At 40.7% G+C, this 16573-nt stretch overlaps 1 protein-coding gene across 4 annotated transcripts in view; it reads right to left on the bottom strand.

The window, feature by feature from the left end:
• Nucleotides 1-7587: 7587 nt before the first annotated feature.
• The window catches only part of zgc:172282 (leucine-rich repeat and fibronectin type III domain-containing protein 1-like protein), a 31813-nt gene continuing 22827 nt past the window's right edge, over nucleotides 7588-16573 (bottom strand). For all 4 annotated transcript variants that reach the window (XM_048982024.1, XM_048982023.1, XM_048982025.1 and 1 more), the window contains exons 5-6: nucleotides 12704-13338; nucleotides 7588-11851 (exon numbers count right to left, since the gene is read on the bottom strand). In XM_048982024.1, the coding sequence (XP_048837981.1) occupies nucleotides 11799-11851; nucleotides 12704-13338 (688 nt within the window). In that variant the 3' untranslated portion in view covers nucleotides 7588-11798. The remainder of the gene's footprint in view (nucleotides 11852-12703; nucleotides 13339-16573) is intronic.

Here is a 16573-nt window from a genome sequence, read left to right as displayed (position 1 = left end):
CCCCCACCTTTATGGCTGACTCTGGATGGTCCTGCATGGTCTGGGAGGGCTCCACTCTGCTTGTCCATTAGACTCTGGGTGGTAGCCTGATGTCATACTCACAGCACTGTCCAGAATCCTTCAAAAGGGTTTCCAAAACCTTGAAGCAAACTAAGGACCAAGGTCCAATACTATGTCAATCAAAAGACTATAGTATATTACCACCTCTCAAACCATTAGGCCTGCTATCTGTGTATCTGACGGGGGTTTCTGCACGGGAACAAAATTAACACCTATACAGAACCTATCTGCAACTAAAACTAACTAGGGTGTACTCACACTAGGCGATCCATACCATGTGTGAGCACATTTGACCCCCAAAATCTAGTTTGTTTGACTAGTGTAATCGCTCTGTACTGGATCGAGTTCCGTGGGAGTTCCGATCACAATTCAGTTGTGGGCCTGGTCACAATTCAGTTGGACTCAGGCATGGTGCGCATCTACCGTACCCCGGCATGGAACATAGACATGACATCAAAAATGCGACTGGCACAGACATGCACACATCTACATATAAATGAACTGGACCTGGAAGGAACGGATAGGCGATGAACATTTAACAAACATTGCAGCTCAGGGTGTTATCAATATTGAGGAGGACAGGGACAGATTTATTAAATGCCTGAGTCAAATCTGTCCTCTCACATTATCCTGTATGACCTGTGTATAAGCTACCCATCCATTGCAGTGTTGACTGTACACTGTACAGTGTTGATTATTAATGTGTATGCACCTGAAATCGTCGGCTCAAATTTTTTTCCCCTCGGTCAGTTGTTTAGATGATAACTGATATCTCCCATCAAATTAATTCCTGGAATCCTGGAAGATATTGGGTGGGACAAACACTACTGTTTTGAACACCCCTCACCGCCCCCACCCCACCCCGATGTGTAATGCCTATGATTGCAGCAAAGGGATCACTTTGGTCTACAACAGAGGTGCAGTGTTTGCTGGAAATTTGGCCTGACGAAAGTATCGAAGAACAACTGGATGCAGCACACAAAAACTCAGGCAGCACGATTAATTGAAAATCGATATGTCGCATACTCGATGAATCCATGAGGACCGTGTGTCATCGCGCCCAAAACAGCTCCAAATAAGGACATTTATCATGAACTCCATTGTGCTGCGCAATAGCACTTTTATTCCTATGTTTTCTTCAGCACAGGAAGTCACACGATGATGATGAAAGTGTGCTTGGGCCTGCAACGTTAAGCACAATGTAAGTACGAACCAGCAGGGAGCAGGGAGCAGGGAGGGGAGACAGTCGTGCTTGGGTGCGGCAAAAAGCAACCAGGCCAAGTCTGGCTATGCCCTAAAATGACTGTATAATCTTGTAACTGTGATAATCCCATCACAAGGATACATGAGTCCAGGGGCAGTGGGAGATACGGAGGGGTTGGACCCATTCCAATGGCCTCTAGGCAGGGTGTTATGAAGTTCCTAACATTGTTGTCCAATCCAGGCCATCAGAAACGCCTCTGAAGGAATTTCAATATCCTGCCTACCCCAGCGTGACCCAACAATTTGGAACTATGTCCCTAGTGCAGTACCTCTAGACGCCTCCCTCCCTACAAGTCTGGACCAGGTTCAGTAAGCTGCACTCTTCTTACATTGTCCTTGAGAGCCAGCTGTTCTGGAACTAATATACAAGATAAGGGTAGGATGAGTTCTGGCTCACAGCTTCACTCTACGCTACTGACCAGAGAGAGCTACCTTAGTATTCTTGAAACCTGGGGGAAAGTAAATTGAACCCAGTAATGAAACAAGGCTCATCAATCCTGGTGAGGGTGTAGTCATTTGGTTTTATAGAGAAATTCAAGCTTCCTCTGGTCAGTCCACACCATAAAGGGTCTGGGAGGCTTCCTCCAGCTTGTACCTCCACTTATCTAAAGCTAGCTTGACAGCTAAGGGTTTCTGGTTTCTAAAATCATTTTTCTTTTTTTTGAAAGGTGCCATGAAAAGAAAGCACCAGGGTGAACCATACCATACGTGATCTCAGTGACAGCACAGCCCTGGTGCCTGTCTCTGAGGCACCTACCTCGATGATAAAGGAGACAGAGGAGGAGGCTGAAATGAATCGCGGATTGAGTTTCTCGAAGACAGCCTGTGCTTCCACAGTCCAGACTGCCTTTGATGGAAATCCTTTGATTAATGCTACGATTGGTGTAGCCATAGATCTGAAATTCCAGCTAAAGAACCTATGAGCAAGAAGTGAGCAAATCTTATAAAGTGTCTGCACTTGTCCTACTGTGATAGGGTATGACCGCTCCATAATTGCCCTAACCTTGGCAATCTCTAACAGGGCCGTGCAGAGACTTTTTGAGGGGCAGGTGCTCAAAGGTTTAAAAAAAGGGGAAGTCATTACCTTTAAAGCTCAGACACAAGTTCATATTATACAGTTTGGGCAAAATGGGCAGGTGCTCAGGCACCTCCAGCTCCCCCCTCGGCTCTCTGAGAATATGTCTGCAGAGGAGACAGATAAAGGTCACGCTTCTCCAGTTCACTTAGCGGTTATTCTCTAACAAGCATTCCAGCAGTCTCTGTCTCAAAGTTGGAAAAAAAAAATCAAAATGTCATCAAAGTAAGTTTGGTTTTACCAATTGTGGCAACCAAAGTTGGAGAGTTGGCTAGATCGTATAGCATCATTAGGTATTCATAATACCCACAAAGGGTATCGGAGGCCTTTTTTCACTCGTCTCGCTGAAGTCGTAAGAATTTTGGGGGTCGTAAGAAAGTCGAGTTTTGAGAAGACTTTGACCATGAATATTAAAGGTAACAGGTACAGTACTTGTTTTTAATGGTAATCTAGGTTATGCTACAATAGTCTACGCAAGCTTCCCATCATTCATGCCAAGATAGAAAAATCAGTCATTCAGATTGCAAGGTGAAAGGGCAGATGAAGCCGTTCTTCAGCACCTCTTGGACATACTCCTCCATCGCCATGGTCTCAGAACAAGCAATGAGTAAAGAAGGCCTCTGTGGGCATATTACCTGGTAGTTGATAGTACAATCAGTGATGATGTGGAGAAAATTTTCATGTCTTCTCCTTGCTAAAAAATCTCTGTCAAGGCATGATAGTGGCTGAGAACCTATCTGAGCAGAAAAGTATATTATCCCAAGAGTAAGAGCTGGGAAGCTCAGCAAATACAACTACTCCCACCCTAAGGGGAAACATGAGGTCATGGGGGGGGCAGCTTAACAAACACCCCTGCATCCAAGAGAACTGAGGTTAGTGGGTCATTATTCCAAGGGAACCCTACGATTAGGGCTAAAAGTGAATGCGTAGATTGTGACCAGGTACTTCTGCTCCCAGACTGCAGTTACCCCCCTACAGGGCCTTTCCTGTCAGGTGTGAAATGATGCAAGGCTATGCGTGACTCTTCAGGTCTGATGTGACCTGGCTGCAGTTCAAACACCAGAGAGCACATGGTTAGGAACTCCCTACATGCCTTAGGAGAGCCATTGAGGCACTGTGGCAGAGCTAGGCTGACCTCCCTGCTGCTGGCCACTCAAGGATGGTACAGGAAAAGGGTCAGGAGGTGAAGACCAAGACACTGTAAAGGTGCAGGTAGGTCCTCAATGGCTTCTGAGTCACTGATTGAATCGGTTGACAAAGTCAGTTTTGTTGCTCATGCAGCATGGCTCCCTGATTACTTAGAACACTGTAAAAAGCTCAGTGGCTGGAAACAATGTCCAGGAACCTGAGACTTGATACTTCGAGAGAGCAAAACAGCAAGACTTGGAAATTGATACTAGGAAGCTACAAATTTGGGCTCCCAGCTGTGCAGCCAGACTGATTGTGTAGCCAGCAGCATTTCTGGGTCAGTTCACAGGTCACAATGAGCATCCAGGCAAACATCGCTAACAGTAGTGATCTAAAGCACATTGCGAGAATGTGGCATAAACAAATCATTTGGGAAGGGGCCACAGGAACAAAATCTCCACCACTATGTCAACTGCGAAAAAAGATTCAGGGGTTAAGTCTTTAAAGAGCTGACATTTCGATTAAAAAATGTTAATTATGAATTATCATATTGCATTGTGCATGCATATGGTGTCATGCATGCACCTTTTTATGCATGCACACTTCCACTTTAGTTACTTACCTCTTTACTGTATTTGCAGCTCCAATGGGAGGTTGTAGCTATAAATTTGCCCCTCCGGGGTATGCCAGTACTTTTTGCTCGGGGTGGGAGGCCCTGACAGTAGATTTTGGAGTGCAAATACAGTGCTAGGTCCCTTGAATCTGCCAGGGTCTCCATGCCTCTCAAACGCCTCTGCTCCTATGTGAAATGACCCCACACCTTACATATCCCATCTCTTATTTTTTTTGTCTTTATACCTCAACCCTTTATTTTATATTTATCATTTTATGCTCTGTTTGTTGTTTAATCTTACACTTTGCCAGAAATGCCTTGGCACAGTAATTTCCCTTGGGATGGCTTTTTTTTGTAGGGAATTATATATTAGTGATTTTGAGGTATGCAGCCCGTTGGGGATATCCACTACAGGAAAGCACGGAATCTGTGCTATGCATCGAGGCGTTGCAAACTTGTCCATCAGGTTAACATCAACTTGTCATTTTTACAGCAGTGATTTAGCGACATATTGATCCACTCTTCTCAGATTTTTGAATTTCTGAAACTGGAAAGGTTGTACATGCAATATGTGACAGACCTTAGGACAGGCTCTTCTCAGCGTATAAGCAGACAACCTGGCAGACAACCTCATTAGGGTGCATTCAAGACAGGTTTGCTGTCGACATTCTGATTCTGTCTCGCAAACCATGAGGAGTAAAGGAAGAAAGTGAGAGAGGAACATAATATGGCCTTTGGGATTGCTATGTTTGTGTATAATATATATGGCTGGTATGGACACAAATGCAAAAAGGCAACAGTGGGTGGGCAAACAAAGCCAAGGAGAGGCAGATATTATTGAAAAAAAGTTAAACAGGCAGTATAGTGCTGTATTGTAGAGAAATTTCATGGTGGCCGGAGGTGATCACAGATGTCCTCCCTCTTTGTCTCGATTCAATGCCTTGGTACAAAATAAGTATTTGATTGATTTTATATCCAGCTGAAGTGGATAGTGTCAGTGGGCCCGAAAGGATTTGCTTTGACAGTATGTTTACTGTATGACGTAATTATATTAATTATACACATTAACGGACATTATTAAGTATATTTTACACCTTAAGAGTCTCTTATCTATTTCAGAAATGACCATCAGTCCATCATCTTAACTGCTTATTCTTTATTTACACATAGTAACTATGACAAAATCAGGAAATAAATAAATTCACATGGACACCTTGGTTAGATGAACACACTCCCCGATCCCTGATAAAGCCTTATTTCCCCAGGGCATCAACCCATCTTCTACCTAATTCCTGGTTAGAGTAACTAGGGGCGTGGAGGTGATGCCAGGAAGCAGAGGGCATCAAACCGGGGTATGTCAGTCCATCCTGGGGTTATATACAATTATACACTACAGCGAATTGGAGACACAAATTAGCCCAGAAACACATTGTTCGACTTCAATGCAGATAACCTTTGAGAACACAAGGGAAAGGTGGGATTCAAACCCCCAACACTGGAGGTGTGAAGCAGTGATTTTACCTACTAAAGCACTAAGCCCTTCTGAGATTATTAATAGAGCCTATTTCAGGCAACATAGAACACAAGGCTAGAGCGCACCCTGCACAGGATACCAGTCTGCCACAGGGCACATAATGTAAACACACACTCAGACACTGTGGGCAATGTACAGACACCAGTTAGCCAAACTGCACATCTTTGGACTATGAGACAAAGTGACATGGGGAGAAAACATACTCCAGACCCATCAAGCCACCCTTACCCTCTAGCATCAAGTAGGTAGCAGATACTGTCAAGATGGCTTCCATGTTATGTGAATTGTCAGGTATGTGGGAATGGGCAAGTGCCTCAATGCAATTGGTCGGTTTTAGTTTAGGGGTCAGGGCAGGGGTGCTGCACAAAAGGAATGTGTGGGCACGCACCATCCTCAAAACCACACGCAAAAAATAAAAGAGACACACGCAGATATTAATGTTCTTGCAACTTTATGTAAGTATTATACGTAATAGTTAAACTAAGTAAGCAGTGGCAGTGTAACATTTAGGCTAGTTAGAGGACTAGCTAGTTAACGTCAGCCAGAAAATCGTTTGCTAGTTGTATTTAAAATACACGACAGGGAGGTAGAAAAGGCTGCTGTGTTGGTGTTTGTGGATAACTAGCAGATACTGAAGGACAGCGTAATTTGTACAGGGAAAACTACAAAGCGAGTTGCCATCTAAGTTGTATCTTGCTGGCTAATAATAGCCAACTAACATTATTAACACGAGTTAATAACATAGCTTCACAGTATGCTTATGCTAGCACATTGATTACATGGCTACCCAAGCAGATGCGTGTGATGTATTTTTTTTAAGGCTAATGCAGTTTTAGACTAATGCAGCATATGTTTGTAGGGCAACAACACAGAAACAAATCCGTTGCCTTTTTATACTTGTAGTGGCGTATTTACTTGGCTAGCAAGCGTAAACAGCCGAAGACAGCTAACCATGTTTATTGCCACTGAGATGCGAGTCGCGAATGTCATAACATGACAACTCGCCGAGGATGTGTAGGGTTATCGGGAGAAGACGGGAATGATGGGGGATGGGGGAGGGCATTATGGGATGTGATCTGACGGAGGAAGCTCGCTCATTGGCCAGATTACCCTGACTGTGAGTTTGCAGCAAGTTTAACGACGTGTTACTCACAGTCAATGTAGGCATGGTGTCGGTTGAGTGAATAATTAATTTATACCTTGTATTGTTTTTGCATAATATTGGGTAGGTATGTGCCTACCTGAATTGATTGGCACAACAACACTGGGATGAGGAAAGGCAGTGATGTTTAACTTAGAATAAGCTGTATTCTCTTAATAATTAAGACAGTGATGTATGATGTAATGTAACTGCCTTGAAGCTTAACTGATACGTATATCTTCCCACTGAATGAGAAATACAATATGACAGTGTTTCCCAGCCAAGTGCTCAAGAACCTTTTATTCTTTTCCAGATCTCAACACACCTGTACAAATGATTGTTTCCTTAATTGGCTGGGAGTTGGAAGGGAGCAAAAATGTGGAGTGTGTGGGGGTCCTGCACATCCTGGGTTGGAGCACCACTGCAATTTTACGATCCTGTGGTTTAACTTTTCAGCAACATATCATCATAATGCACTTAGCAGCAGCTTTGTCACGGTGTGCTGATAATTATGAAAAAAAATAAATAAATAATTAGCATGAAAACTATTTGAAAATAGACCACATAAAGTCTGGATAACGGCTTAGCTGACTCGTTGGCACGCCAGCAATGATGGAAATAGATACAGAGCAGAAAGGAAGTCCACACACCATTCAGGAACTTTTGATACATTTACCATCAGATACTCAAACATATTACAACAGATTATTTAGCCTTTATTTACACATAGGTAATACAGAAATGTAACTACAAAAAATTCATGGAGGCCTTAGGTGAGTTTACACCCAGATTTTTATTACTCCAGGAGAATCATGAGGAAAGACAGAGACCAGTCATCCATCTTCTGTCTGCTTACTCTGGGCAAGGGGGCTGGAGACTGTCCCAGGTATAGACTTGCACATGCAGTCATAGACTACAGGCTATTTAGGAGCACACATTAGCCTAGATACATGTCTTTGGACTGCAGGAGAGACTGTGGTACCTAGAGGGACCTTGCACAAGACAGGTCTAACTCCTCTTATACTGAGCAGAGCTGGCATTTAAATCATGCTTTTGTATTGCAGTTATTAATTTAGAGAATAAGACCAGTCTGCTGTACTCGGTTCCCACTGAACTGCTAACGGAATTTTTAGCTGGTTCTGATTTTCACTGTAAATGTATCCCTTCACGCAGAACATGTTCCAGGATCATTTAAAGTGCAAATGAACTGAGGACTACCAAAAAACTAAACATAAAAAAATTATAAAACTCAGGTATTTAACAGATAGACTAGTGTCAAATCTGGCCTTTCTTTTCAAAAACTCAACTCAATTACAACAGATACATAGATATTCACCATCCGCCAGAAAAAAAAATCAATCTGATTTCCTTTATATAAAATGTGTTAGTGACATCAAGTGTTAACACCATGAGATGAAGGTATTTCGACAATTATGATGTTGCAGCTTTTGATCGAATTGACCATATAATCTTGTTCCACAGTCTCTTGTGGGACTTTCAAGTCCTGTAATATAAATGGTTTGTCTCTTACCTAGAATATCGTATTCACTTTACTAAGATATGTGATAAATGTGAGGTATCGTCAGTATCCGTAGATGGGTCTACATTTCAATAGGGATCAGTGTTAGGGGATTTACTCTTCTCTTTGTATATGCTTCCATTAAAGACTGTGAAAATACCAAATCAACTTTCAGACACTTAAATCTACTTATCTTTCAAACCAAAATATATCATGTCAATTATTAAAGCACACTGTTACATTGAAATTTGGAAGTTAAAACATGGAAAATGATTGATCGTTATTTGTTGATTAACTCACACGAGTTTATTTCACATTTGCTAACTCAATTTGTAATGCAGGCAACATCCTCTAGTCTGACCTGCCCTTTGATGGACCTGTTACTTAGTCTGAGGCATGCCTCTTACAGCTTACAAGCAACGCAAAATTAAACAGATCTCTAAGCATCGATTTCACAGAAAAATTAATACATGCTTTTTTATACAGTAGATTATTGCATTATTATTATGCATTACTTTCAAAAATGTCCAATCACATTATCCCCAAGTTACAAAGAATAAAAAAGGTAGCAGCAAGGATAATGGTTTTATATTCCTACACTGCTTCTCAGTCAATAATTTCCAAATTCTACTACTTTCTGTACCATATATTGTAAGGAACTATAAGGCTAAGCTTGGAAGGGCAATGGGCAACTACAGTAGTTCTCATTGGACGAGAAGAGGACCAACGTAAATGACTTACCTGCTAATGTTTGGACATCCAACTTAAGCTGTATGGTTGGCGTGCCCAAGCGTGGTAGGCATCTTCTACCAAGGGCCCTCTGAGTTTTTTTCCCATACTAATCAAATCAATGACGCTTTCATTAACTGTTTTCCGGTTTTTCGGCTTACGATGTGTAAGCAGTAGTTTATGACCTAAATTTAATTAATTTAGGCTTTATTTGTGGGTCATTTAAGGCATGCACCATAATGCTATGGAATCTCTGAAGCTATGCAGGAAAAGCTTTCTTCATGTTGGTGAAACGTATCTTTTTTGGCATTTTTGTAGAGTGTTATGTTTTGAGAAAACTAAATATGCCGAGTCACTATCCCTACCACAACCCATCACTTATGAAGGCTACTCTTCCTAAGGCACTGGATCATTTGTAAAAATAACGTGAAGCTGTTTCGTGTCAGATACAAACAGGTTCTTGAATAAAATCAGTCACCCTCTACCTGAAATCAGTCAAAATTAGTAAAGTCTTTTAACATGTTCAAGTTCAAGCAGTCTGTGGACAAGACTGGCTAGAGATCATGGTGAACGATCCATAGGGAGACCTGATCTTAAGCTACTTGAATACAGTATGTGTGAGATTGAAGAGTGCAGTCCGTTGGCAATCTCCCAAATTTTTTTTTCAGAATTAGAATTTTCAAAGGAGGAATGAGCAAATATTCCTTTATCTAGGAAACGCTATACCAGTAGATGCCTACCCAAAATGATTTATGATGATAACAAGCTTCTAACAGGTTTGAACTCAAGGACATATATACTAATCTAACCTCAATTTCTGTATCTTTTCTTCCTTCTTTAGTTTTTTTTTTATCAATCTTCAGAAAATCTGTTTTTCATTTGGAGTGCTGCTATATCTAAATGAGTGTATGGGACAATCTCATTTGTCTTTGTTTTGGGTGACAGATGCCGGGATTAGTGGGTCCCGGACTGCAAGACATGAAGTTTACCCACCTGAGCAGGGGATTTTTCCACTTTAAAGTGCCATAAGAAAATGCTCTTAACGATAAAATTATGGTTCAGGGTTTTTGAGGAATGTGTTATTCAGAGGGACATCTTGGGAAGAATGGTTAGAAAGAAAATGAAGTAAACAGCTACGCCAATACAACCCGTTATCTGCTTCGTGAGAACGCTGGATATGTGAGTGGATCTATACAATTTCATCGACAAAAACCATAATGCGTGTAAAAAGGCATGTAAAAAGCCTGAAAACTCCAGATACAGTTTGTTTCAATGAAAGAAAGAGTACATTGTGGCAAGGAACCCAAAGACAAATTATGGTATAGACCGAAATGTCAGTGGCAACATCAGAACCAGGCGAAAATAAAGAAGCAAAGCATCATGGGAAACCAGAGGTAAGAACAAGGAATCATGGTACCAGGCACTGTGGGCTCAGGAAGAGAATGTAGTGGAAAAGAGAGGGCAGATGAACTAATGGAGGAAGGCCTTATATTACTGACAGTCTTATCTTTTATTACTGCCATATCCTTACATCGTTTGGGAGAAAGGGGTTAGACAAATCATCATTATTATGTATTTATTTTTGTTGTATGATGAAAATAACCTAGTCTATGAATAATTCATTTTGGTATTTCATCAGTTACATAGCAACTAACAGTACTTCAGCAAAACCTTGGAGAGGAACATAATTTATGCCTAAACATTTCACAAAATATAATTTGATAAAGTCTCGATTTGCTTGTATGTGCAAAAAATGTGTTACTGAGCTATGATTTTTTTCCCCACATACATAGTCTATCAAATATACAATAGCATGTACATTCTCCTACTTTCCCTAGGAGACAGAGTTTGTGTCTGATAAAAAGTTTTGAAGCAAACGTGCATTATCACTGATCTGAACGGCACAAGGAGGGATGGAGAAGGGGGCATCTCAAATCATCACTTAAGACCATAATAAAAAATACCCAAAAAACATGAAATAACTTCAGAACCACTTATTGTTTCACAGGAAATCATTGGTTGTTAAAATATGCTTCAGTGAAAACAGACCGTAAACAAAAAAATGCCTTCATCATTGTAAGTGTGTTACAGAGACAATAATCATGCTGTAACTACCTGAAATCAATAGATACAGACTGATCCGTCGGCATCAGATCCTCATAAGCTAAACAAGGTGGGGCTTAGTATTTATCAAGCCCTCTAATCCATTACAATGGTACTGTTTCTAACGTCACTTGATTAAACTGGTTAAAAATGATCCCATTTCAAAATGATCCCTTTATAGCTTTCAATGTAAGCACGGACAAAACTCATGATTCCATGATTAGGGATACCGATAATTCCAATCTGAATGCATTTATGATTTTTGGTGGAAACTGGGTGAAGCCTCCCTGAGATGGACTTACTTCCATGTATTGCCATTACTTCCAGAATGAAACAAGGAACAGGGATTGCATTACTTAAGGGCCGCGGTTTCTCTGTTTTGGCCGGCCTTTGCATGTGGAAATGTCAGACCACTACAAATGAAAAGACCTGCTTGTTTACAGCATACAGTACAGAAGGCTTTGGCAGTCGCATAGCTAAAGCTCTGCTGTGTGCACAAATATCACACAGTCTGTTCTTAAATCTATTCATTAATTCAGCTAATTGCCGACCCCATTTAAAAACCATGACTAAGAAGTGCTTTAGATTGCAGACTGATTAATTTCTCTTGCACAGTGGCAATTATGAAAGGTATCATACAATTTTTAAGCCTCTCTTCTCATCTGCAACCTCTGGAATTTGCATGTCTGGAAAGAAAAAAAGCAAACAAGCATGAAAGGAAATCTGTATCCCTGTGAGGCAAGGAACTCATTTCAAAGACTTTTGGCACCATATTGTCTTATTGTTGTGAATTTATAAACAGTCATGTGCTGTAAGTAATGACTGAATAATTGCTAAATTCTGCATTCTATTATTCGCATCTTAAAACCTGACAAGATACACTACCAGTTAAAAGGCTCTGCACACACTGATCTTTTCTACATTTGCATGTTATTCACTTAACATTTACTAATAATACACTCAGTATTCTTTGTTAACATATACATTATGTTCACCATTTGAGTACCTTCATTAGAAAGAACATGTCATATCTTTGATTTATCAAAGTAACCTCCTCTAGCAGTTATATCAGCAGGGAAAATTCAAGGCATTCCTTCTACAAGGGACATTAGGTACTGCTCTGTGTCATGAGATGAAGTGCATTTACTAGTGCATTTAAAGTTAAATGACAGCCTAGAATTTGACTACGCCATCACCGCACGACCAGTTAATGAGATGTCAGACATGCACTGTTACATACTCTTTCCATGTTATAAAGGAAACTTGTTTTACTTGACTAATATTTTCGTCTATAGTTGTTCACTCAGCATTGCAATGCTTAACAAAAATTAAAAATCTGCAGTTTATGAAATAAATCTAAAAGTGGTAAAAACCTGTGGTGTGCGAAAGTTTTTGACTGGTAGCGTAGATCACATTCAGAAATGATGACATAATTATAAGTAGATTTAGTAGCTGAACAAACATGTCATACATTTCAATGTACTTAAGCAAGATAAACTTCAATGTAAAATGCTGTACTTTTCCCCGAGTAAACTTACCTCTAGGTAGATCCTCAGTGGTTCTCTCCTTAGGTGACCAGCAGGGGTATCTCTTGAGTTTTCTGCAAATCCTCGATTGCTGCTTGTGCATAGGGGACACAGCGTCTGCAGCCATCATCTCCGAAGGTTGCCTAATCTTGCTGCCCACTGCTGGTGTCATAGTGTTGCAGTTTTTCATCGTGACAGCAGATACTTCTCCAGAACTCTCGCTCCCGATCCATACTCCAGAGCAGGCTAGTGATTGTTCTTCTTGGCTCTCGAAACCTTTTGAGGTGGACCTGGCGAGCTGTCTGGTCCGTCCACCTTTTGGATGGGAGTGGATACTGGTGATGGTGGCCTTGTCCCCATTTTGGTAGCTGTAAACCTTGTAGTGGATCATCAGGATGATAAAGACCAGTACAGAGGCGACAATGATGCCTCCTATGATAATTATCATGGTGCCACCCAAGAATTGCCTGTGGATGAACTGACAATGACTATAATCTTTCTCAGTGATGAACTGGACGCAGCCGATTTGTTGGGTCGCAGTCAGGGACGTGATGTCATCATCGTAGACAGCTAGTAGACATAGGTCATACTCCCGACCTGAGACTAAGTCTTTCACAAGGAAGTCTTGACTGGAGGGGGGAATCATTCTGTCAATCAGGAAAATAAGTAAAGGTTACAAGGTTACAATGAAAGGCTCAGTGTCCTAATAAGTTGTAGTTCTACCTTGTATCCTGTGCACTCCCTGTGACAGGGTCCACGTCCCCCATTAATCTGACCAAGAAAAATATTTGGAAGATAAATGGATGTATAGAAGCAAGTCATAGTATATTCCCTGAAGAAGAATATATGAGAAAATAAAGGTAGGTGGATGTTCTTGTCCTGCCCCGATCGTCCGCTCCTTCCGTGTGCCACGCCCCCTCATTAACCCCGTGTGGATTCCCCGTGTTTACCAGCTGTTTCTGATCGTTGTCATTAGACTAATGTATTTAGTATTTATTCCGTTTGTCTCCCCAGTTTTGACTCGCTTTATGCACCATTAAACCCCGTATTCCCTGACTTGCCGTCTCCGTTCGTGCTTCGCTGAATCATTGCATGACAGTTCTAAAATAAATAGGTCCATTTATTAAGTAATCCATTGAATTAATTAATCTGATTTCTGCTCATTTTTGTTTAGCATGGTACAATATCTGTGTTATGGATTCCGTTTTTTTTTTTGCGATGTTTCCGTAATTTGTAATCTGTTTGCATGTTTTAATTAAGCAATAACATAGTAGGAGTGCGGTTGTACTCCATTATATCATGGCTGTGATTCGGTCGTAGGCACGAGGCCGCAGGCCTTATTGGTTTTATACAACGGTTCATCGAGCAGCATTTTTAAGATAACGTTAATAAGATACTGCATATATTTTTTTTTAATTTACGGGCGTCCGCAAAGAAAAATAGTTCCCGTAAAGTCAGCGAAATTGGACCGGCTATACAATACATTCACTCCATTGCCGATAGTTTAGTCTGATTTCGCCGGTGTCAGCGGTGAATCAACCAGTTATAGCTTATTAACGGAATAACTCTGTAAATGAAAACCATGCCGCAGGTCTAATAAATGAAATATTGTAGCGTTCGAGTGGAAAAGAGATCATGAGGTGGACAGTGAAGTTCATTTATTATCAGACCCCTTAACAGAACAGCGGTAAACAGCAAGTGAGAATAAACCCACTCACGCACAGACGGGGAACCTTTATGGGAATATAAAAACTTAAAATCCGAAACAGATCAAAATAAATCCAACAAAACAGAATACATATGATCCTTTGCTCCGTGTTGGAGGAGAAGATAAAAATGTGACGGTTAGTTGATACACCGGTAAAGCCAAGGCGGATATACCCTGATAGAAAGCGTCTGGTTTAGTCAGATTTCTTGGTCGGAACTAATTTGTATAATATTATATTTATATAAATTGATGTTAAGTTTATTTTTGAATCATTGTAATTGTTACCTGAAAGCACTATATTATTTGAAGTCTATTCAACCAACATCGCTTCCAGTTTTTGTATATTCAAAGCCCAGTTAAAACAATATTTATTAGACAGATGTATATACTTTGTGTGTATATTGTGTGTGAATTTTCATTATCAAAGATGGAGGAAAGTCACATAAACACGTGAATGAAGAACATGCAAACTCCATAATTGTATCTGGATTTGGGAATTGAAGCTACAACACTAACTGCTTCATGTACTAGGACCTCTACAGTCATTCACACATTTCCTTGCTATATGTTCCAGTACAAGAAGAGGACCTGCCTCCACCTGTGTCGTCCAGCACTAAGGACCTTTGCAATGCCTCACATGTCTTCTTCTTGCCTGTTACAGTTCTAAAGACCTTTTCCACCCTGCCTGGTTCCTCCATCTGGGTGTTCCAGCTCTGAGGAACGTCACTGCACTGCAGTTCCCCCAAGTTGCATGATCTCAGGAGTGAACCTGCTTGTAACTGCTCTGAGGATCTTTGCAGTACGTCACACACACCTTAAGAACCTCACAATGATAAATGACAATCAAAGTATTCCTTGGGCACTGGATACTATGAACATGATGCCGATCCATTAAAATAGGGGGTTCCAACCCCAAATCTGCAGTACTGGTCTGTGGTGAGTATTCCAGCAGGCTGCAGAAACCTGGGGGTTTTGTGGAGGGGTTGGTGAATTTCCAAAAATAAACATACTACCCCTCAAGGCTCATAGATTTTACCCGTAGCTGACATAGGGCACGACTGTGGCCATAATGAAGAACCTAAATGAGCTACATTTTCAATAACACCACAGAAACTAGAGTACAAATGGAGGATTACTCAGTTAGAAGCATTCAGGTCAGATGTCAGCTTGGTCAGACAGTGTCGTAATTTATAGATAAAAAAAAATACACAGTACTTGCGCTTTGTTTTTTTAAAGTTATAGCTCGGCTTACAAATTAGAAACTCAGTCGGTCAACAATTTTCCCCACCTACTGTCAGTAGTAATGGCCTAATAAAATTCATTTACAATGATACTGAGGATGTTATACTTCTGATTAACCGTAATTTCTGAAATTATCTTGGACCAAGACACTTACCTTAGCATTTTCCAAATGACCGAGGACTGACACCGAAATAAAAGCATTGATGAATGAAAACTACCTCTCCATTAACTCTGAATAACCTATTTAAGAAATGATATTACTTGGATGTGAGCGATATTTCTTATTATTGCTGCTTAAGTCTCATGGGTTGAATTTCACATGTACTGATCCTTTGCAGCCTAAGCATCTGTCTCCAGTCTAGTAAATCCTTTGACTATCATGTATATTCACTGATCAAGACATGCTTCTTACAGCTTAGAAACAGAGCAAAAGCAATGGCACTTCTAAGTAATAGTGACCCAGGAAAGTTAATTCACACCTTTGTCTTTAATTATTACAATGCTTTACTTCCATTATGTTCAAGTTGCACTAACCAAAAGTTGCAAAATCCTGCAGCATGGATAAAAACTAGGGTTAAAGAAAGAAAAACAATTTTAAATTTACTGTTTCCTGTTCAAGATCAGGAGTGATTTCAGAATTATTTCTTCCAATAAAGTCCCACATGGACAAGCATGATCATATTTAACAGACTGTCAGAATGTTTGCAGGTCCAGCTGTGCATCCCATTAAGGAAACTTAGGTGTTCACATAATGCCAAAAATAAATAAACCCACTGCTGGCATTGAAGTCTCCACATTATAGAATAACTTGCATTCAGACAGAAGAGATTCCAGACTCAGGTCCTGCTGAAGGCGCTTTACTGTTACATTGTTGCTTCACACCTCCAGGGCTACGGATTCAAATCTCATCTTTGCTCGGTATGTGTGCGTGG

This window comes from Brienomyrus brachyistius, chromosome 17 (genome assembly GCF_023856365.1).
Source record: "Brienomyrus brachyistius isolate T26 chromosome 17, BBRACH_0.4, whole genome shotgun sequence".
NCBI lineage: Eukaryota > Metazoa > Chordata > Actinopteri > Osteoglossiformes > Mormyridae > Brienomyrus > Brienomyrus brachyistius.
The sequence above is the reverse complement of the archived record's forward strand: the minus strand, read 5'-3'. Positions and strand labels throughout refer to the sequence as shown.